The sequence below is a fragment of the Amyelois transitella genome, chromosome 17, assembly GCF_032362555.1.
Source record: "Amyelois transitella isolate CPQ chromosome 17, ilAmyTran1.1, whole genome shotgun sequence".
In the NCBI taxonomy this organism is placed as follows: domain Eukaryota; kingdom Metazoa; phylum Arthropoda; class Insecta; order Lepidoptera; family Pyralidae; genus Amyelois; species Amyelois transitella.
Window position 1 is genome coordinate 6066950 of NC_083520.1, and position 22796 is coordinate 6089745.

At 35.6% G+C, this 22796-nt stretch overlaps 4 protein-coding genes across 5 annotated transcripts; 2 read left to right on the forward strand and 2 right to left on the reverse strand.

The window, feature by feature from the left end:
- Positions 1-50: 50 nt before the first annotated feature.
- Positions 51-3234, forward strand: LOC106134303 (ADP-ribosylation factor 2). The gene is made up of 4 exons (XM_013334313.2): positions 51-411; positions 534-796; positions 996-1121; positions 1551-3234. The coding sequence occupies exons 1-4, from the start codon at positions 345-347 to the stop codon at positions 1635-1637; spliced, it is 543 nt and encodes a 180-aa protein (XP_013189767.1). The 5' UTR covers positions 51-344; the 3' UTR covers positions 1638-3234.
- On the reverse strand, positions 2835-5630 carry LOC106134302 (enoyl-CoA hydratase domain-containing protein 3, mitochondrial). The gene is made up of 7 exons (XM_013334310.2): positions 5502-5630; positions 5139-5248; positions 4421-4556; positions 4167-4265; positions 3902-3993; positions 3524-3612; positions 2835-3393 (listed from the first exon to the last, which is right to left on the reverse strand). Exons 1-7 carry the CDS (start codon positions 5517-5519, stop codon positions 3104-3106), a joined length of 834 nt encoding a protein of 277 aa, XP_013189764.2. The 5' UTR covers positions 5520-5630; the 3' UTR covers positions 2835-3103.
- Positions 5502-14835, reverse strand: LOC106134300 (ATP-dependent DNA/RNA helicase DHX36). Its single transcript, XM_013334308.2, has 12 exons — positions 14450-14835; positions 12095-12673; positions 11697-11866; positions 11263-11425; positions 10536-10824; positions 9945-10413; positions 8842-9072; positions 8282-8460; positions 7428-7752; positions 6909-7174; positions 6553-6727; positions 5502-6082 (listed from the first exon to the last, which is right to left on the reverse strand). Exons 1-12 carry the CDS (start codon positions 14702-14704, stop codon positions 5965-5967), a joined length of 3219 nt encoding a protein of 1072 aa, XP_013189762.2. The 5' UTR covers positions 14705-14835; the 3' UTR covers positions 5502-5964.
- Positions 14836-15113: 278 nt separating this feature from the next.
- Positions 15114-20990, forward strand: LOC106134333 (polypeptide N-acetylgalactosaminyltransferase 3). 2 transcript variants are annotated; one of them, XM_013334353.2, is made up of 7 exons: positions 15114-15376; positions 15462-15601; positions 16257-16351; positions 17471-17651; positions 18462-18600; positions 18958-19143; positions 19351-20990. In XM_013334353.2, the coding sequence occupies exons 1-7, from the start codon at positions 15362-15364 to the stop codon at positions 20383-20385; spliced, it is 1791 nt and encodes a 596-aa protein (XP_013189807.2). In that variant the 5' UTR covers positions 15114-15361; the 3' UTR covers positions 20386-20990. The 2 variants fall into 2 exon arrangements, with proteins under 2 accessions (XP_013189807.2, XP_013189806.2); XM_013334352.2 differs by having other exon boundaries at positions 15116-15376; positions 16254-16351.
- Positions 20991-22796: the final 1806 nt, after the last annotated feature.

Consider the following 22796-nt stretch of genomic DNA (forward strand, 5'->3'; position numbering starts at 1 on the left):
TTTATAATACAACCACGTCATTAGAATATACGTAAATTTTAACATGTCAGTCAGAGTCAAAAACGTTAGTACAAAAAGAGATATTTCTTTTGATTTCAACATTCATTTTAAATTAAGTTATCAAACACCATTTACAAATCACAAGCAGTTATATAAAAATTTGTGCGTCGCAGTGAACATATTCGGATTTTTATGCTCAGATCATTAGCTTAGCTGATAAAAAAAAATTGGAGGAACGAAACGTTGACGAATGGTTGTCGGTTTTTATTTCGGCACAATTTCTTGTTAATTTTCCTCAATATTGGCGTTCTTTTCATAATTCATTTAGTGCAATAAATAGAATAATGGGTCTCACAATATCTAGTGTTTTTACAAGGCTTTTCGGAAAGAAACAAATGCGTATACTCATGGGTAAGTACAGAACATGACAGCTCAGCGGTTGATTGCGTAGAAATTAGTTTCTTGAGTATTTTCCACACATATTTGTGCTATTTTTGGTATGACTTTGTACAAAAATCATTGTTTGATTGCAGTGGGGCTCGATGCCGCCGGTAAAACCACTATACTATACAAGTTAAAACTTGGTGAGATCGTGACTACCATACCTACTATTGGATTCAACGTCGAGACTGTGGAGTACAAAAACATTAGCTTCACGGTATGGGATGTCGGCGGTCAGGATAAAATAAGGCCATTGTGGCGTCATTACTACCAAAACACACAAGGACTTATTTTTGTGGTAGACTCGAGTGACACAAAGAGAATAGCAGAAGCTGAAAATGAGCTAGCTAATATGGTAAGATGTTTGTTTGATGAATAATTATTTTGCATGACTGTCTTTGATAAATTTAAAGCAATATTTAATCAATTTTACTTTGTGCAATTAATGAGGTAGTCAAAGATCATAAATGTCTATCCAAACTATGCTAGATTGAATAGGGCAAGATTCTATTATATACTTCCTTTTTAAAATTGCTACAAATTTTACTTTTCAGCTAAAAGAAGATGAATTAAATGATGCAGTTATCCTTGTATTTGCCAACAAACAGGACATGCCAAACGCAATGACCGCAGCTGAGCTTACAAATGCTCTCAATTTAAACAACCTGAGAAACCGTCGTGTAAGCATTTATAAGATTTGTTACATATTCTGACAATTTTTGCTGAAGGAATGGTTGTGGTGGTGATGACATCATGTACCAATTAAAATTGTATCCTTATCAGTTACCTACTAAATAAAAAGCAGTCCAGCTGTTTCGAAAGAGGTCAAAAATAACAATTTTGTATTCTCCTGAAATTAGACTTTAAAATATTCTTTCTTCACAATATGATGCAAACATGATGAGTGTTCTGTTAACTTTATGATGCAACTTTGGACAGAACAGAAGTGACTCGTCTCACATTAATTTAATATTCTGCTTTAAAAATATACAGTCTCAAGTACAAAAAAGTTTTATGATTTTGATGAAAGTTGGAGAACATTATAATACATCTATAAATCTATAAAGACAATACTAGCTGTGTTCCAACTAATGTATATATTTTTTCAGTGGTACATTCAGGCAACTTGTGCAACGCAAGGACAAGGGCTCTATGAGGGCCTGGACTGGCTTTCAAATGAATTGGCAAAGAAGTGAGACATGTCATAGTTGGTATTCAGAGGGGATCTACACATAATACATTCCCATGACAAACGACATCTAACATCGTGAATGTTGTTCAAGCTATATAAAACCAAGAGACTATGAAAATTTATATGTAATTTATATTAATTAGGGTAAATAAGGTGTATTTTCATCCACATTAAGTGAACTTGTCAGACATAACAATTTACATTAGTATTAAATTTTTTGTCTTTCTCTTTAACTTTTATATTATTTGTAAGGATTTCTTTTTTCATTTTGATTCATTCCATATTTTTTAAAGTTATTCTGATTTTGTTCATGAATAGTTTATCAATTGATTTGTACCAATTGCATTCAAAACATAGATTTAATTGTTCTTATTGAGTAATACATTTATATAGTGTGATAGTAATTGTTTATATATTTTGTAAATTAAAAATTCGATGCTTAATTACAGTATAATCTCTGCACAATTATTTAAAATCGCATGCTTTTACCGAATTGCGAAATATTTGAGGCTGGCATTACTAAACAATTTTCTTGCTACTATCCTACATGTTTATACATTAGTAATCGAAGACACCACCTTTTATACAGTATGAACTGCCTAATATAAATTTACCTACAAATAAATGCTGTGCTGGAGTAATGTAGATAATTCGATTCTACAAATTTTCCCTTTAAGTTTCAAAGCTCTTATCATAATAGTGACAATAATAATTTCACATACCATAGATAAATAATTGCAAATGTTTATATCCTTCAGTGTTAGGTGTATAAGTAAATGTGACTCTGTTGCACATTTCTTCCGATTTAATTTTTATTTTAAATTAATAAATCTTGAAAGAGATTTGTGCAACTAAGTAGCACAAAATGCCTTTTGTATTCATGAAAAGTTGCCACTTTTGATGTAATCTAATATAACCTTTTATTAAACTCTCAGACTCTGGTGGATGGGTATATTGTCTGTAATGAGTAAAAACTATGAAAACGTCTTCCCCATAGGATGCACTTAAAAATACGGAGAGCGGATGAGTAGCCATCTAGATAATTCTTACTTGATTTTTCCTAAGGTTGCAATATAATATAATGTATATAATGAATAAAATGTCCCATTGGCCAAACATTGTAACGTTTTAAATTTCTATCTTGATTAAATATGCTATATAAAGATATTGGTAAGATTAGTGGCAAATAAAATTGTAGCTGTAATTATCAAAGATTTTTATTTACATCAAAATGCAATAATGGCAAATTAATTCGGTTCATAAGTTAACAAAACAAAAATCAATCTTAGCAATAGATAGTGCATTAAATTATTTGTAAATATAGATATATTGTCATACTGCATAAACATACATACCTAGCTAGTAAAAACATAAAAGTGAGTAACTACCTTACAAAAATATGGCGATATTATAAAACTTTTCTATGCTTGTATCGTGGAGAGTTTTCTGATGTTTCCAATTTTTATTTACCTATTTGTGACTCCAATTTGCATTCCGTTTTTCAACAAAACTCCGAATTCCTTCTTGACCATCATCAATATTGATATTTTGTACCATAGTGTCTTCACCCAACTTATACGCTTCGAGCAGATCTAAATCAATTTGCTTGTAAAAAAATTGTTTCCCAAGAGTGATGACTCTACGACTTTTTAGTTTTATTTTTTCAACAATTTCATTAACTTCGCGATCTAGTTGGTCTGCAGGAACTAATTTTGTGACTAAACCACTTTCGTACGCCTCTCGTGCTGTGATTGGTTCCCCTGTTTAAAAAAAAACTTTTGTCCATTTCTTAATGAAAAAGAAGGCAAGCATTTTAATTAATATAAGTTGCTTTTGAAAAATAAGGGTAGTATGTGAAAATAATTTGTTATAATATAATAGTATAGAAACCTGTAAAAAGCATGTAAGTAGCTCGCGATTTGGGCATACACCGCCCTATCGCAATCCCTGGTGTTGAACAAAATATCCCAAAATTTGCTCTGAAAAAAAAATATTTAAGTGATTAATGGTAAGCATAGGCGCTTCACTAGGGTACGCTGCTACAAGCGAATGTCACAGTGCAACCTGAGACCGTAGATATCTAAAATTATTTATTGTAAAAATAGTTCTTCCTACAATATCGTAAATAACATTGTTCATGGTTATACATGTAGGTATGTATAAATCCAGTTTTCTGAATGTGCCCTCTCGATATTTAAACTTGTGAAGATAACTTGGAAAAAGAGTCAATGGCCTAGGTAGGGTTCGACCCTATGATTGTTTATTTACCCCGGTGTAGAGAATTTGCTTGTGTCCGAACAAACTATCATGTCGCATGTCGCGACTAATTGGCATCCAGCCGCTGTAGCGAAACCGTTTACCTAAAACAAATTAAGTCAGTACATAGGTAGTTTATATTTATATAAAACTTAGGACGAACGAGACGCCAGTCGCTAATACAGACGTTTTAGATGAATTTATTATTTATTGGATGTAACTATGTCATAAACAAGTGAAGCCGCAAGCGGAAGCTAGTTTAAAACAATTTAATTACCTTAGCTATAACGGGCACAGGGCTTTGTATTATAGACTTCATCAGTTCTGTGGCTTTTTGGAAAACCAACTTGTGTTGTTCTAAACCTGTGGAGGATTGCTGAAAATTATCGAAAAAGAAACATTATGTCAAAAAGCGCACATCGCAGTGTGTTCGACATTCATTAGACTTTTAAATTGTTAATATTTGATAAGCTCTTCCTTCGCCGATAGGAATAAGTAATTATGTTATAAACACTTCACATAGGTACTAACCAACTCTTTTAAATTGTGACCTGCAGAAAACACATTGCCTTTAGCACTCAAAACTATAGCCCTCAATGTTATATCATCTTTATTTCTGTTGATTGCTTCGGTAAGGTCGCTCATCATGTCCAGGGATAGTGAATTTCTAAAAAAATAGTTTTTTTGGTAACTAATTACTCAAGTAATAGTACCTATAGATATCTATATGAAGGGTGGTATATTCGCCCCATGAAACATGGAACTACCTACTCCCATGAGTATGAAACTAACTCCCATCCCACTAGTTTCATGGGACTACAGGAACAGAAAAAGTGCCGCTTGTCTCACCATGGGGGATTTGAGGTTTGGTATTTGAGGAGACGTCACCGTACACAATACCAGAAAGTTCTTAACACCTAATCAGAATAAAATACACCTTCCACTAAAGTACTCTTTACGTTTAAAGTACTCTTAACATAAAGTTACATCCTCGATTTTATCAAGGTACGTTCGTCTAGGCACTCGGCAAGAGCATTGGTGGTCGGCGGAATCACTTCGTGTGAAAACCTGACTCACCCAATCTAGGATCCATGGTCAAAGGCATTCCCCAGGCTCCTCCTCCAGAGTGGTGAGGATACAACTGGGAATAAATCCAGGAGGGAGAATACGTCGTCCAGGCATTCCACTTTCAACGTTCAACCATCATCATCACGCATTTACCTATGAAAGTCTTACAAAGAATACAAACTTTGTCTTTTCATGGTTCAAAGTAATTTCCCGGGTTCCATTGGTTTCTGTTGTCGAAACATATTGGCTGTTTTTTCGAGTAAATATTGGCAATGACCTTGAATATTTTGTCTGAAAACATAAATTAGGTACTAATTTCAAGAAATCTGATTAACCTCAAATTATACCTACAACATCCCTAATTATGAAAATAAAAACAAATAATTAAAACACGCCCATTGCAACCCTTTTATTGGTAAACATTAAGGCTATTTGATTTTGGTCTATTTTAGGGTTGCTACCTATTATTTGGAGTAAATCCTCGAAGTAAAAGCATTTTCTAATATATAAATAATAATATGAACTTCATGAATTGGACACTTACCAGCGTCGCAGCAAACATGCTTACTTTCTTTAACTTACCTACTTAATTTTAGCTAACAAAAATTCTTATCACTTCATATCAAAGAAGTTTACTTATATCAAAACAAGTTGATGTCAAATAAAGTTCAGGGTTGCCAGTGGTCGATATTTCTACTTTTTAGAATAAAACCACTAAATATGTTTAGGCATTTATTAAATATTTATGTAAACAGCTGTTTTATTGATATTGTAGAGTAAATACGAAAAGGGCGTAAACAGGTAGGCGTAATCTGATTTTCTTAAATATATAAAAAGTACACTGATCTGAAATATCAACGCACAGCCCGAGCCGCTAGGTCTAGAGGTTTAAAATTTGACATGTAGGTTTGGCTGTGGTGTAGGGGTGCACTAAGAGAGGATTTCCTGTAACATCCGTGTGAGCGAGATTTTCTTTTTTATCGGGCGGAGCCATGGGCGTTAGTTGTTTACCGATAAAACATCTTTGGATGTTGTTCACATTCTGACGCGTCTGAGCTGGCCGTGTCGTCTTCTTCGAAGTAATCCATACCTTCGTCCTCAGCAGTGATCAAATCGGTGACAGCTCTGTGAAAATAACAATATTTTAACGTTTTGTTAAATGGTCTTTTTTACTTTATCAAATCAAACCTAAAGCTAAATCTTGTAGTTGTTTGGATGGACAAACAAAAATTGTGTTTTCAAAAAAAAATCAAACCAATGCATAGGTATAAATTAGTAGGTTAGCGAAATAAACGAGAAATAAACACACAATCAAACTAAGGAAGTTGACAGAAAATTAAGTGGTTTTGGTTTGGTTGGTAGTAGAAACCGCTTATTGAAGAAGTTGGTGACCGGCCGATAAAAAAAGAATCGTATCTATGAGAATGGTAAATTTTTACAAAGCAGGCCAATTTATTAAGATTCAAGTGAAGTATTAATTTTTCAACATTATTTTCTTCCTTTTTAATACTAAGAGATTATAGGCTCTGTCTACCCCGAAAAGGAAAAAAGACTATATGTTGTTGTTTTAATACTTTTATAATAGGGATACAAACCTTAAAACGCTTTCTTCAAAATAGCTGTGTGTGGTAGCATGAGAAGAGTTAACTGTGATTTTCGAAGCCAAAACATCATCCAAAAACTTTCTCAATTGAATCAGTTTGTCTGCTTGGTCTTTGGGACACCGCACTTTGAAAGTAGATATTGACATCAGACAGGTATCTTTTTCCACTGAAAATTAATATTCAATCAGCACATGCAGTATGAGTATGTGCTGTGTTCAGGGATACATGAACTATGTTACTCATAGATAAAAACATCGCCAGCTGTTTTTTTTGTTCAAAGAGGACGAAGCCACGTTCTAACTCGTCCGATATTTCAACATAATCTTCTAACTGCAAGTTCTACTTACTTATATCAATTTTCAGTTCACCAAAGAACAGCAGAGGTAGCGTATGTACTAGGGTAACATCGATTAAGAAGAGATCGGACGACCGCTGCTTCAACCAGTAGACCAACCAGTTGGCGCCCGGGTTGTTACACGCGATCCTTTTGCCACCGTGCTTGTGATGGACACACATCACACTACTAGGATGTATTTGTATACTGCCGTCTTCTGGAGTATGCACTTTTACACGCGGATTTCGATTAAGCTTTCTGCTTTGAAGACCTATCCATCTGTAAGTAAGTATTATTATTTAAAATATTTGTTTGAGTCAATATTTAGTAAAAAAAAAACTGCAGCCAAATCAGTGCGCACACACTGACAGATAAATCAATTCCTCAATAAAACTGGCAATATGAGTTTTTAGAAATTATCTTCTATGTCATACAATTTGTCTACTTTTTTATTGTATGTATTGATTGATACAGATGATTCACATAAATATACGAATAATAATAACAAACTAACGCCTAGACTAGAACTTACCTCACAGAGCCGATGTTCGGGTACAAGGCGGCTGCAACGACAGCTTTGAAAACGCTTAAATTATTCCCATTCCTATTTTCCCACGGGGACCTCACATCTGCCGCCGCCAAGAAGCCCATTTGCTTTAGATGATCCACCAATTGCAGCTTCATATCAGATAAAAGTTCTAAAGTATTATGGGCTAGGAAATTGTTGTACGCGAAACTTCGTCTCTCTCTTTTCGGCAGATATTCCCATTGGATGATAGCTTCTGACATGGCCACGTGGTCGCTTGGCTCACCTAGAGCGAGGTTCTGTTTGGCCTCTTCTGCTTCTCTCTCGTGACCTGAAAATGTTCTATAAATTAAATAATTATCCGGCTAAATACTTCGTTGTGGCATAATAATAATAATAAAACGGTCCTTGAAACTCTATACAGATAAAAGGTAGATACTGAGCATAAATAGTTGGCTGTTACACAAAGAGACAACAAGTCCATAAGAACTTTCTTGAGGACCACTTGGTCCTCACAAATATTTTACTGTTATATAGAAAAACATGTATAGGCGTTAGTTGCGGTTACATCCTCACTTCTCTGTAGAGATGCCCGGGTGCGTCTTTTTGACCTTGATGCAGGATTTCGGAGTAAGGTTTTTACACAAAGCGACCATCTGACTGCATCTTTAGCAAAGGAACCAAATCTGTATTGGATCATGTTTCCAGAATGTGCAGGTTTCCTCACGAAGTTATCTCTCATCGTATGCTCTTACGTACATAATAATAAAAAAGAGTTATTGGTACATGGCTGAGGTGGGATTGAAACTTGTGTCTTTTTATCATGCTTAACCTTATTGATTGGACTTTTCATAACTTACCAATGACCATTAGAAAGGGGTCCTTGAAGCTCCATACAGAAGCCAGGCTGGCAGCGCGGTCGAGACAGCCCAGTAAAGTGCCCAGCACCAGTAGTTTCCCAGCCGCCGGGTGAACGGGCAGCCTTGCCAAATGCCAGCCTAGAGGCGTCAGGGTTTCCTTGTCATCTAGGGCACCACATCTGCAAGTTAACACGGGTTAGTCAACTGTTACTTAGCCAGCTTAGCAAAAGTGGTGCTTTATATTTATAATTACACTTCCAAAACAAGGAAAGTTTTACAGAACATAGGCATCAACCAAGAATAAGGGTGTTCCAAGTGAAATGGGTCTCTGAAGGTCTGGAAAACTGTCACAAATGACAGCCACAATAGGAGTTTATTTATCAGTGGAACATAACAGTGTAGGTATAAACATATAATTGTATAGTATTAATACATGATTAATTAAATTGACTTTATTTATTCATTTACTACATGTACACAGAAAACATAAAGGAATGATAAACACAAATAAGTTTTACTGACAAAACGTTCTAAACGTGCAAAATTTGTAATGTACTCACTGCTGTAGATGTTTGACCGCCCTCTTAATAGTAGTTACATCAGGAGAGTCGGGTACTAATTGGAGGGCGGATTCCGCTAAGCCAAGCCTTAGTCTCTTGATGGATAATACTGGTTCCAGAAGGTTGTTCCTCTGCAGCTCAGGTAGAAGGCGTTCTTCGAGTTTCGAGGCCCGGAATGACGTCAGGAGGTGGTAACAGATGCCTGGCTGGCAACGACCAGCACGCCCGCGTCTAATGGTGAAGGGGAATTTACAAAATTATCGGCTATAAGACAAGAAGATAGTTAATTAAATAAAATTAATAAAAATATACACATTACCTACATAATATATTAGCTACGGGATTCACAGAGATTGGGTTAGACCAAAGCAAGTTTATGTTTATTACCAGATTTGTAAAGTACCTGCGTAGATGTCTATTTTGAATAAGAAACGTAGAAGTTTAGTTTGATTCGATAATTCGATGGTAAGTTGTGCTATTCTGTGCCGTCAAATATTGCTTAGGCGACTAATACTATAACGGTTTGTATTGAAAATACTCCGCGTTATAAATATTCACATAATAATCACTTATTTATAGTCTCCGCCTCTGAACCTGGGGCCAGGGTTTGATTCTGGTCACGTTATGATCTCAGTGGTTCTGATGGTCAGTGGTTTCAGGTTGAAAAGAAGACTTAGAAAACACAAGTTAAACAAAGCTGCACTATAGTCCAGGTATATGTCACACCTGCACCCTTTCTGACAACTGTATGTCCATCTATAACTATAATTCATACATGAAAATATATATAAAAAATCATATAATCACGTCTATGGTATATACCCTTGCAGGGTAGACAGAACAACAGTCATCAAAAGACTGAAAGGCCACATTCAGCTGTTTGGCTTAATGATAGAATTGAGATTCAAATAGTGACGCGTTGCTAGCCCATCGCCTAAAAGAGGAATCTCAAGTATATGTGTAAGCTTATCCTTTAGTCGCCTTTTACGACATCCATTGGAAAGTGATGAAGTGGTCCTATTGTTTTTTCTATTGGTGCCGGGAACCACACGGCACATCAGACATGAAATGGTGAGGAAATTCCATTCGCACATAAGAATTACCTTTGTCGCAAATTGGCTTTAGAAACCCAATGCGTTTGTAGTGTAGTGATATAGTCCTCCACATTCAACCCATTGTATTTGATTCTGCCACAGTCAATCACATACACTATGTCGTCTATAGTTATAGATGTCTCTGCTATGTTCGTCGCCACTATTATCTTCCTGATATGATCTGGCGGTCTTTCGAATATCTTTTGTTGTTGCACAGTGGGTAACTTTGAATGTAAAGGGTAGATTTCATACAGATTTGAAGGGAAAGCATTGCTTTGTTCCATTAGGCTGAGTAGTTTAGTAATGTCGCCAATGCCCGGTAAGAATATTAATACTGCGCCAGGGTCACCGCGACAAATATGGATTAAAAGGTTAAGAATAAGTTCCGTGTTAAGTTCTTCAATTCTATAGTCGCTTAACGTGTTATATACGTCATTGTTTATGTTACCAGACTTCTTTAAAGATTCTAGCCAAGGCCCTGTAAGGAATTGGATATAATTAGGTATACTTTTTTGTTAAATAAAATTTTAGAACAAAGGTTTTATATTTGGATGTTAAAAAACTTTTTGCATGCTCAAAACACATAGACTAAAACCTTACCAACTTCAGCTCTATACTTTATCATCTGTTCTGAAATGGTTTCTTTTGATTTCTTCTTTATATATTTGTGCCATCGCGGCTTCGACATGTTTTTATTTTTCCCCATCTGTTCTAAGTCTGGTATGAATCCAGTAGTTTGAAGGATTTCTTCTAAATAGATATCCTGTACGGGGTATGCCAACCCTTCTATGTGCATCATAGGGCAGTCATCGTAATAAGAGCTTAGCTTATCAGCGTCGATAGTCGCGCTCATCAATATGAGCTTCAAATCTTTTCGCTTTTTAAGGACCTGGAACATATAACACATATATATTATGTCTTCATCCCTAAGGGGGTGGATAGGGGCCAAGTTACAAGACTTGTTAGCTATGTTTAGCTGGATTGTTTTAAGATGGAATCGAAATTCAGATAGTGACCAATAGCCTGAAAAAGAAGCTTTGGCTCATCAATTTTTACAACGAAAAATAGCATTTGGCACATGTTTTTTCTTCAAATTAGAAAAAAATGGATTGTGAGCAATAATGTGTAAAAGATATCACAGGATAAAGAAAAGCTGAAGCTACTAGGATGCTAATCCTACAATAGATATTATAGTTATTATAGCGACAATTATTTTTTAAAATTTTATTTTGCCTTAAATATATAACAGGTCAACTATATATATTAACAAGGTTATTTAAATAGTACAAAGTGAACAAGACACTTAGATAGGCTCTTTTTCCTTTACCTTTTTTAGCATGCACATAGCAAGATCAATATGCGTGTCCCTCTCATGCACCTCATCTAATATAATGTGACTGTATTTCGTTAAACCTTGGTCTGTCTCTAAGTCGACTAGGAGGACACCTGTCGTGCAAAAAGTGATACTCCCTCTGTTGCGACAGTCCACTCTGAAAATAAACAGTAATTTGTATTTAGGCTGTCTGGTAAAATCTGACAGTTAATTTATTTGTTAATGCAGTTTTTGTCACCCTATTTCATTTCTTTTTGAAATTGATTTAAATTTTATATTTTATAATAATAAATAGCTACCATAGTACTGAGTAAACATAATTTGTCTTTTTTTTTGCAACTAATATAAAAACAACTACACTATTATGATAAAATATAGCCTAGACAAAGACCAGACCTCCAGAAAGAGTAAAAGTATGCTAGGCTCACCTTTCAAGTCTCACAACATATCCAACAGATGTGCCAACTTTTTCACCTCTTTCCTGAGCTACCCTCATGGCCAAGGATAAAGCAGCAATCCGTCTTGGCTGGGTTACTAGTATTTTAATATTGCCACCTTTCAGATTAGCAATAGCATCATCTAAAATTACTTGTGGAACCTGATAAAGTAAACATTTTAGTCTTATGAAATAAGACTGGTAAGGTTGAATCCAGTTGATATTAGACAATCAGATTTTTATTTTTATTAATTTAAGTGTGTTTGACTCTGTGAAACTCAAATAATAAATACAGTCATATCAAGTGAAGTATTAAATGACGTTCAATATTATTCCTAGTTATTTTTATAAGGAAAATTGTTGCTAAGTCAGTTTTCAATGCAAACTTACCTGGGTTGATTTTCCACATCCTGTCTCACCACTTATAACAATCACTTGGTTATTCTTAATTACATCCAACAAGTCACTGGTTTTATTATAAGTGGGAAGCTTCTTTCTGAACTCCAAAAACTTATTGTACTGTGAGTTTTTTAGCATACTTGTATAATCATCATACAATTGTTTACTTATTTCATTAATATTATTGGTACTCTCAATAATTTTGATTCCATTAGCAAGACATTCATCAAGTTTTTGGTCAAATGAACCCGTGATGATGTCTTCATAGCCATATTTGAAGTCCCCAGCCCCTCTGAATGACAACTGTCTTATATTATTTCCATAATCAAATGACACCTCATTTTTTATTGGTACAAAATCAGGAGCCTTAGAAGTGTTTTGTTCTAAGTCATTTTGGGGTATTTTTGGTTTTTTAAACTCAAAATTATCAGAATCATCCTTACACTCCTGTTTTATAATAACTTCTTCATCTCTTTCTACTTTAATGTTTGATTTGTTTGCTTTCTCTAGAATAGATTGTAAATCTGCATCCAGCTTATAAACAATAGGCATTGGAATTTTCAGGGTGAGCTACAAAAAAGAACAAAATTATATAAACAAGAATGATATACCTTAAGGTTAAAGAAAAATGAAGCTTTTATTGATTTGATTTTATGTTAAAGAAAGATCCTTAATTTTTTTGATTGCATTGTCTACTCAAAAATAAAGGGCTTAACTCTTAAAACGGGCCACCGTCAGAGAGGTTGGGGAGGAGGTGGGGAGGGTGTGGGAGGGTTTGTATGACCCGCCCCCAAGTATTTTTTTTTTCCTTTTTTATATGAAGTTTTGAATGCAATATTTTCGGTTTGTCATTGTAAACTTTGTTAATTTATTATTACATAATTAGTTTGTCCATTAAACATGTACAATACATTAATATATTTTAGCACTAAAAATATAGTCAAAAACTTTGTTTAAAAGTAAAAACAAAAAAGACACTAACTATGAACAGAACGCAATCCGCCGTTTTGTTATGTGCTACTGTCATCTTATCTACTGACTTCGAAAGTAGCTGTCGGTTAGCAGACAGCAGGGCGTGCAGGGGGCACGGGGGGGTCGTAATGAAAAAAACAAGCGGAGTGTTCAAATTGAGTAAAAAAGTCTAGTATAGGTTAGGTTTAACTCCCCTTTTATCCCTTCTTACTTTCCCCCCCTTAACCATCTGGCGGTTAATGACCTTTAGCACACATTTTATATGAAAACTTTAAAAATTCGTAAAAAAAAACTATAGGCTTCCGGCAAGGGGGGGTCACGGGAGGGGGGGGGGGTGTTACACCCTCCCCCCTCCCCACCCCTCTCCGGCGGTGGCCCGTTTCAAGAGTTTTACCAAATAAAGTTTATATTTGTTTTAACAAGACCCAAGCAATTTAAGCATTACTTTTATATGTTTAAGGAACAAAGTAAGTTCAAGACTTGTGGTATACTAACTCAATAATACAAAATGTTTATAATAAAGGTTAAACTCTTGAAACGGGCCACCGCCGGAGAGGGGTGGGGAGGGGGCAGGGGGATGGGGGAGGGGTTAACACCCCCCCTCCCGTGACCCCCCCTGCCGGAAGCCTATAGTTTTTTTTTACGAATTTTTAAAGTTTTCATATAAAAAGTGTGCTAAAGGTCATTAACCGCCAGATGGGCAAGGGAGGGGAAAGTCAGAAGGGATGAAAGGGGTGAAGGTGAGCTAAACCTAACCTAACCTATACGTACTGTCTATTATACTTTTTTACTCAGTTTGAACGCTCCGCTCGCTTCGCTTTGGTGGTTTACACCAACCTAACCTAACCAAACCGAGTTTGATTTGTGACTAATTTGTTTCTTTTCATTGTCTTTTTTGTTTTTACTTTTAAGCAAAGTTTTTGACTATATTTTTAGTGCTAAAATATATTAATTAATGTGTTGTACATGTTTAATGGACAAACTAATTATTTAATACTAAATTAACACAGTTTACAATGACAAACCGAAAATATTGCGTTGTTTAGTGCAATTTTTAAGATTTTCAAAAATTCGTATAAAAAAAAGGGGGGGCTTCCGGCAAAAAAAAATACTTGGGGGGGGTCATACAAACCCTCCTGCACCCTCCCCACCCCCTCCCCAACCTCTCTGGCGGTGGCCCGTTTTAAGAGTTGAGCCATAATAAATGCCTAAATAGAAAAACAGACAAGACCCAGGCTCCGAAAGCTCAAGCTCAGTTCTTTATTATCATGAACTGATTGGGGATTAAACCCGGGACCTTTTGGTTTAAGAGTTTACTGCACCAAACAGGCCAGGCTAAATGTAACATTACAGTATAATTAATCAAATGTTTACAATATAATCCTCAGGCCTCTTCTTAAATGTTCCCTTCTTGCCATATATATTCCCTTCTTTACGCGCTTCTGCGTTTTTCATAGCACGATCTCTATAGTACAGACCGATGTCTTTCCCTCGTAAGCCTCGTGGGCGACGCACTGGTTCAAGGTCATCAGAAGTTCCAGGTGTTGGTGGTTCAAAACGCCTGTCTCCCCATGAGAAACCTTTGTTACATTGCCGGTATGGTGCCGAATTTCTGCCTCGACGAGACATTATGTAAGTTATCAGTCGGGAAACCTAATATTTAGAACACGAATAAACGATTTAGTAAAGTTAGTGTTGATATAGTATAAATAAATTGATGAAATATCGATTTCAGACTATTTAGGTATGTATTTTAAAATAGGTACCTACAATAAGTTTACAACAGAATTCTCATTCTGTAATTATTTTGACAGTGACATCACACAAATTTGACACTGCAGTGCTGTAGGGTGACTTTATTTTTATTTTGACTTTGGCAAATTTGACACAGTAGTCCTGCAGGCTGTCGTGTGTTTTATTGGCCACTCATATGAATTTTTACAATTAGCTATAGAATTTCTTGGGTTGATTATCTCATAGAGATAAGGGAAGTAAATTTTTTATTAAAACGTAAAATATCTTTAAATCATATTTTTCCACCGACATCCTATGCTGTCTGTTACTGTCACTAAGCTGTCACCTGAGTGTCCGTGAATTTTAGTTTTGTGTTTGATTTTTGTTATGATAGTATGGTAAAATTTTGTGTCTGAATTTCTTGTGTAATGAGAAAGAGAAAGGAAGGGAACAAGAATTCAACAGTATAATAAGGAGATTAACAAAAACGAGAGCCAGAAAATAACATGAAAGAAAAATATTTCTGTTTATAAAGTTCTTAAAAAGTTCAACATGTTACTCAGATCTGTATGGTTTTTTTTTTCATTCAAACATAATATGAAATGTAATCAAAATTTGTTGCTTAATAAAGTTCATTTATTTTGTTTTCCAGGAACCCTGGTCTCTACTATGTAGGGGCCGAAAGAAAAAGATAGTAACCCTAGTGATCGTTCTTATGTTTCTCATTAATGCTTTGTTTTATGTGGCTTTAGTATTGCACAATACTGTAAAGAAGAGACTAGAAAACAAAAGGTAAGTCTCAGTAAGTGGTATAAGTAATGAAAAAGTTACCTTCCCAATGCAAGGGCCCCAATGTACACTGTCCTTTAGTTTTACCTAATGTAAGGCAGGCAGGGCACACTACTACCAACTAAATAACCCTATGTAGTTGGTAGGCTGGCACATTAGATGTCAGAGTCCATTCCTCTCCCAGGTGAAGACCTGTTTCGTTCATATTTCCTCCATGATAACAAAAAAGGAGGAGAACATTAAAACTTTGGAAAACTAAAACATTAAGGTTTTTCCAGGATAATAATAGTCTCTAATTGAAACTCCAGCAGGGCATGGCATGCGCGACGCTGTTTTTGTAGTGCAAGAAACTGTTGCTGTCCTTTTTTCACAGTATAATTTATAGCAGCAATAAGTTATCACTCAATAATAATATAGATGATCTTTATTTTTAAATTACACACTGAAAAAGTAAAGTGAATATGCAATTAATTGGATTAAAATTTTGAAACTTGAAGGATACAAAAGATGTTATTTTTTTGTTTAACTTATTATGCCTTGTAGAAATTTATAACTAACATACTTACTAAAATATGTATAATATGTATGTAGCCCAACAATAGAGTTCTTGGTATTCAGTCAATTGTAAACAGTAAACAATTGTTATTTTTTGCAGCAGGTACTATGATAACAATTCCTATTTAGATAAAAATGGAATGAAAGTCATTGTTGGACATTATATTGGTGGAAATAATGGTGGTCCATTGTCTGATGGTGAGTGTTCCAAGTTGGTATTTAATTCATGTCAGAGATTCATTCATTCACTCATAGGATCACGTCTAAATCCCTTGCAGGGCAGACAGAGCCAGCATTCTTGATAGTCTGATAGGCCATGTTTAGCTGATAGGCTTAATGATAGATTTGAGATTCAAATAGTGACAGGTTGCTAGCCTTTCGCCTAAAAGCAGAATCCCAGGTTTAGAAGCCTAAAACTTAGTCAAGTTTTACAACATCCGTGGCAAAGAGATGGAGTGGTTTTTTAAAATATTGCTACCAGTATCCACATGTCAATTGTCAGAGATATTGCTTCATACATTTTAAAATAATGTTTAGGTCCTATTACATGCATTCATACATACATATAATATGTATAAGTCTTTATCCCTTATGGGTAAGACCTCAAGGGTTTCTCTTTCTCTGTGACTTAATGATGGAACTCAGCTTAACACATTGCCTGCCATAGTAGATTTGCTAATACAAAGATTATATACCTGTCAGTCACCGGTGACTGACATGGCAGTCTATGTGTTAAAAAAGTAACAGGTTGCTAGCCCACTGTCTAAAAGAAGAATCCCTTGTTTTTAAAAATTAAATAAACCTAGTGCAATAGCCATGATCGAAAATAGGTCAGGTACCTGAGAAAAGAATCAAGAGGTAAGAGAATATAATACTCTCCATTGCACAACAAGAAAGCTACAAAGCCAATTCTCATTTCATTCTAAACATGCAGCAAAAACCTTATCATGTAAACTTTAAACTTTTCAGACTAGAAACAGTCTGTGTCATTTACCTACTCCACTGCCTGGATTGTGGCTATATACAGATCCCCAAGCTCCTCTCCTGTCAGCTCACACAAACCCTGGGTTCAGAGGATGATGAATACTAAATGATGATTGTTCTTTTAGAAACTACTTACGTTGTACCTTTTTTTTTGCCATTTATGCTATTGTCTGTACCTTGTGGTAAAACATCGTGAGGAAACCGGCACATGCAGGCAATTTAATGTGTAATTATGATCCAGTACGGGTTAGGTTCCTGAATATGGTACATTTTTAGCCATTTATGTTCCTCGGCTATTGTTTGTACCTACAACATTAAAAAAAATGTTTTCAGATGAAGTTAATGCAAATAATTACGCGCCAGTGGCAGGTGCCGGAGAAGGAGGAAGGCCCGTTCAGATTTCGCAGCGCGAGTTGATCACTGCCAAGGAGCTCTTTTCTCTCCACTCCTACAATATAGTTGTTGGAGACAAAATATCTATCAATAGAAGTCTTCCTGACATGCGGAGTGAAAGGTATGTCTGTTAACTTTGTATGCGGTTAAGCTTGGTGATATATTTTTTTATTTTATGAAGCAATCCCTAAAATTTGACCATAAGGAGACACTTTAGGCACCTATTGGAAACTTGTACAACAAGGGCATCTCTTTTCCCAAAAAATATATTTGTGGTTCTTTTGCCAAAAATATAGTTGTAGACCAATGGTTGACATGTTTGTCAGTTTTACTGGTGAAGTTTCAAGGCATTCTGCATTTGTCTTTCGCTTCCTGGCATTATTCCCGGAGAGTTCTGAGTGAGTCTTTTGGCCATGATCCTGCATTGGGAAAGTCAGGTTTTATATGAAGTCACTCCCCTCTTACCTCCGCAACCTTTGCAGGGGAACCGGAATTTGTATGAAATGATAATGTGCGATAATTTTTGGCACACAATTGTTGTTTTGTGAATCTGTGTGATTCTAAAACAATTACTTCATCGCAACCACAGGAAGTTTATTGTTTTGGTTTGGAACTGAATGATGAATCGAATTTATAAAAGCGTTGTTAAAATACGGAGGTAACAATATTTAAGGATTGCAGAAATTCTATAACAGTGATAGAAAAATCATACATTTTGATTTACTTTATTGTATATAACATACATATATACAACTCTTTGTCATGCAGTTTTTATTAAAATTATGGTTATTTACAGTAGTAAATGGATATTTTTAATGAATAAACATTATAATTAAACTTCACTTTCAAGTGACTTTACCAGAAATAACAAGCTTCTGTATGTTTGTTTTGTCAAAGTTAAATAAATATGTGCAATATTTTCATATTTCAGCTGTAGAAGTGTGGAATATGACATCAACAACTTGCCTACAGCTACAGTGATCATCGTATTTCACAATGAGGCGTGGTCCACTCTCATGAGGACCGTCATGTCTGTGATACTCAGGTCACCTGAGCAGTTAATTAAACAGGTAATCTTCTTCTTAGCCATCATCTATCAAATATTTGATGACAGTCTCCTTCAACTCCCTCCCCTGAATATGATCGCCATTCTAAGGTATTTATTTGTTTTCCGCCGTAAGCATACAAAAATATAGACCATATCGAAATCTACAGATAAATATATTTCAATACAAACAATATAGTTACTAGTCGTTGGGAAAGTGACCCGCTTTTAACACTTGTCACAACTAAGATTGACCCTAGTCTGTTATTAGTATTAAAAAAATATTTGATTTAAAATATGTATAAGCTAAATGTTGCGTGTAGCTAAACCATTGTTTAAATTTTTTCACGCTTGGGTTTCATATTTATTTTTTGCATTTCAGATAATTTTAGTTGACGACGCCAGCGAGAGAGCGTACCTAGGCAAAGAGTTGGAAGATGCTATAGCCGACTTTCCCAAAGTGCATTTGTTGAGAAACTCGAAACGGACCGGGTTGGTCGGTGCTCGGTTGCTGGGCGCAAAAGCCGCTATCGGAGATGTATTGGTGTTTTTAGATGCGCACTGTGAGGTAAATTTGAATAAATTTTGAGCTAGCCCGGAGTAAACTAATAGGATAATACACTGAAATTTAGAAACATTTGTTGTTATGTGCCTATAGTTTCATATTCCTACATATAAAGCATCGTTTTGTTTTCAAAGTAATGTAAAAAAAGTTATGCTTTTGTATCAGATATATTGAAGATTTGGCCCTTATAATTAACACTAAAATTCACAGGTAACTCCGGGTTGGCTAGAACCGTTACTAGAACGCGCAGGCAGCGACGATGTCTTCATATGTCCACACATCGACGTCATCTCTGATGATACCTTTACCTACACGAAGAGTATCGACGCTCACTGGGGCGCCTTCAGCTGGCACCTCCATTTCCGCTGGCTGTTCCCCAGCAAAGAGGTCATGAAACAAAAGGAGGAAGACCCCTCGAAGCCATACCCCACACCGGCCATGGCAGGCGGTCTTTATGCTGTTAGAAAGAGTTTGTTTTGGCGCTTGGGGAGTTACGATGAAGGTATGGTCATTTGGGGCTCGGAAAATCTAGAACTCTCCTGGAGAGCTTGGCAATGCGGGGCCAGAGTCGAGATTACCCCATGTTCTAGGGTGGGTCACTTGTTTAGGAGACGCACCCCGTATAAATACCCGGGTGGCGTTGATCATGTTTGGAACAGCAATCTAGCGCGCGCGGTCGTAGTATGGATGAACGAGTATGCAGACTTCATTTTCAAGTTCAACCCGCAAGTCGCCGCCGTGCGGGATAAACAGCAAGTGGGGGAACGGATAGAGTTGAGGAAAAATTTAAATTGCAAAAGTTTCAAATGGTATTTAGATAATGTTTGGCCTCAGCATTTCTTCCCTTCAGATGAAAGGTGGTTTGGTAGGATCAAGAATGATAAGGGCGCTTGTTTGGCCGCCTCGTCTTCTACTCCCGGGGTCGGTGGCCCTGCTTCCGGAGTGTCATGCGCTGGCGACTTGCAACTACAAGGGTTGGTAGTGTTTACACCAGAAGGGAACTTTATGGTGGACGACGGTATGTGTTTAGAGAGAGGGAACGGTCGCGTCGTTTGGAAGTCTTGCAATGGTAACTCTAAACAGGTTTGGGAGCAAAAAGGTCCGAGAATAAAGAGCGACACTGGGTTATGTTTGACTATAATCGCGAACAAAAGTAGGGATGGGGTCGAAGACCCTATCACGTTGAATAAATGCTCGCTAAACCGTGGACAAATATGGCATTTCGAACGAGTGCCTTGGCGTTAATTGTGATATAGAATAAACTTAGCATAAGTAGCAATGAAACGACTGCAATCTCATATCCTCAAATTTTATTAACATTTAATCTTATTAACATTATTGTGCAAAATCTAATTAAGAAGTAGAAAGTGCTAATAATTAAGCTTGATATGAAAAAAATAGATGTTTGCCCCCATAGCATGACATGCGCGACGCCATTTTTGTCGCACGAAAATTATCGCTGTTTCGCTTTTTATTATAAAGGGTTAGGGAACAGCGATGTTTTTTCGTGCGACAATAAAGGCATCGCGCGTGTCATGCTACTGGGGCTGAAAATAACTTTTAAATACGGTAAACACGTAATATGAAATCGCACTGCAATAAAAAATTAACATTACTAGTATGTACGAGTATCTTAACTAACCGACGATAGTTCAAACTATAGCAAAGCACTGATTAAGCTAAGAAGTAACTGTGATTTATTTATAAATGAAATATTGTTAAACCATTAGTTTGCCAGTATGACCCGAGCGACCATACATACATGTGATTTAATATAGGTATATTTGAAAAGGATTAAATGCTTCCTTCTATTATCCTTTAATTTAAGTTACATTAGGTTTTTTTGGGTACGGTTTTTGACAAAAATGACATTCACAATTATAAACAAACAGTATTGAAAATTATATTTGAATCTCATAACGCTCTCTCATCTCTGCGTGTTCCCGGTGTGTTCGGGGCCCGAGGTCCGCCTTCCAAGTTGGAAGGCGTACCCCGGTCATCATTCACATAATATCATCTTTTGCGACTTAATCTCATAACGCGTGTATATTTTTAGCCCCGTGTGCCACAAGTATAATTTATCATTACGTTTTATTAATTAATAAGCACCTCTATGAATGTTTCAGTGACGTGCATTCTATGTGGACAACTCCAATTATGTATTTTTTACATTATATTGATAAGCAAATCTAACTGGCATGGTAATACTTAATACTCATGTTTTTTTTTTATTTTTACAATTTTACACTTATACATGTAATACAAAGCTATTTTTAAACGGTTTTATTTAGCTCACCCCGTTTGTTTTATTTATTCTTGGGTCAAATTTAGTAATTCAAATTTCACCCTCTTCCTGTCAACCGATTAATCTGAAATTTTGTATACACTTTGGATTTTGGTGACAATATAATTATGTTTATTCATTATCATTATAAATTCAAGATGGCCGCCGTTACAAAATGGCGGATAATTTAGGTTTCATTAATCCCATCAATATGGGTATCAAATGAAAGGGCTCAACAAGCAGAATACAATATACTATAAAAAATTGAAATCTAAGATGGCGGCCTCTACAAAATGGCGGATAACTTAGGTTTTATCAATCCCATCAACATGGGTATCAAATGTAAGGTCTCAACAAGTAGAATACAATTTACTATTCAAAATTAAAATCTAAGCAGTGGGATAAAATGTAGCCTATGTTACTCCTGAAGGTTAAGTCTATCCCTGTGCCAAATTTCATTCAAATCGGTCCAGTAGTTTTTGAGTTTATTCGTTACAAAAACAAAAAAACTAAAAACTAGAAAATAAAAATAGGTAAAAAAACTTTTTAAGTTAAACGGTTTTATGTTAAACATATTGCAATGTTTAATATAAATGTACTAAAAACCAAAAAATAATAAAATAGATACAGTCGTGGGAATTATAAACATATGCATAGACTAGACTAAAATAAAACCGTGGGGCACGTCAATTGTCTACAAATTATAGACTTAATGTGCGATAGAAGAATCGTTTAATTCGTCGTTGATCAAAATGTCGTCAACGTCATCGTTGATTAAAATGTTTGTTTTGTAATGTTACACTATAATTAGGCAGTTGTTCAACCGACAACGATGGACGTGTGATAAGTAGGGCTAGAATGTGGAAACAAGTTAGCAAGCTCGATTAAGCGAGTTTTAGGGTTTCATAATGTTGAGCGAGTAGTACTTTTATCATAAGTTTTGTCGATTAAAGACAAACTACGAGCAGTGAAACGATTCCTCGCTAGCCAGCAAAATAGTAAGTTATTTGCGCACCGTCTGCGGGCCAACTGCCTAACGACGAATTAAACGATTCTTCTATCGCACATTAAGTCTATAATTTGTAGACAATTGACGTGCCCCACGGTTTTATTTTAGTCTAGTCTATGCATATGTTTATAATTCCCACGAATGTATCTATTTTATTATTTTTTGGTTTTTAGTACATTTATATTAAACATTGCAATATGTTTAACATAAAACCGTTTAACTTAAAAAGTTTTTTTACCTATTTTTATCTTTCTTAAATTCAAGTCTTCATTAAAATCAGTTAAATGTCGAGTAATTTAGTAAACGCAGTGAACCTTGAACTACTTTATCAATAGTATTAGAATGTTCCAGTAAAGAATCCAT

Coding starts and splice junctions, on each gene's coding strand:
- LOC106134300 (XM_013334308.2), bottom strand. CDS start 14,704: ATGTCTCGTCGAGGCAGAAATTCGGCACCATACCGGCAATGTAACAAA. Junction 10,414..10,535: donor AAAGTATAGAGCTGAAGTTG/GTAAGGTTTTAG, acceptor AATTCCTTACAG/GGCCTTGGCTAGAATCTTTA. Junction 7,753..8,281: donor CCCCTTTCTAATGGTCATTG/GTAAGTTATGAA, acceptor GAACATTTTCAG/GTCACGAGAGAGAAGCAGAA.
- LOC106134303 (XM_013334313.2), top strand. CDS start 345: ATGGGTCTCACAATATCTAGTGTTTTTACAAGGCTTTTCGGAAAGAAA. Junction 797..995: donor AAAATGAGCTAGCTAATATG/GTAAGATGTTTG, acceptor TTTACTTTTCAG/CTAAAAGAAGATGAATTAAA. Junction 1,122..1,550: donor ACAACCTGAGAAACCGTCGT/GTAAGCATTTAT, acceptor ATATTTTTTCAG/TGGTACATTCAGGCAACTTG.
- LOC106134302 (XM_013334310.2), bottom strand. Junction 4,266..4,420: donor GTCACAATTTAAAAGAGTTG/GTTAGTACCTAT, acceptor GATAATTTTCAG/CAATCCTCCACAGGTTTAGA. Junction 3,394..3,523: donor TACTTACATGCTTTTTACAG/GTTTCTATACTA, acceptor TTTTTTAAACAG/GGGAACCAATCACAGCACGA.
- LOC106134333 (XM_013334352.2), top strand. Junction 15,602..16,253: donor AAGAGACTAGAAAACAAAAG/GTAAGTCTCAGT, acceptor TATTTTTTGCAG/CAGGTACTATGATAACAATT. Junction 19,144..19,350: donor TTTTAGATGCGCACTGTGAG/GTAAATTTGAAT, acceptor TAAAATTCACAG/GTAACTCCGGGTTGGCTAGA.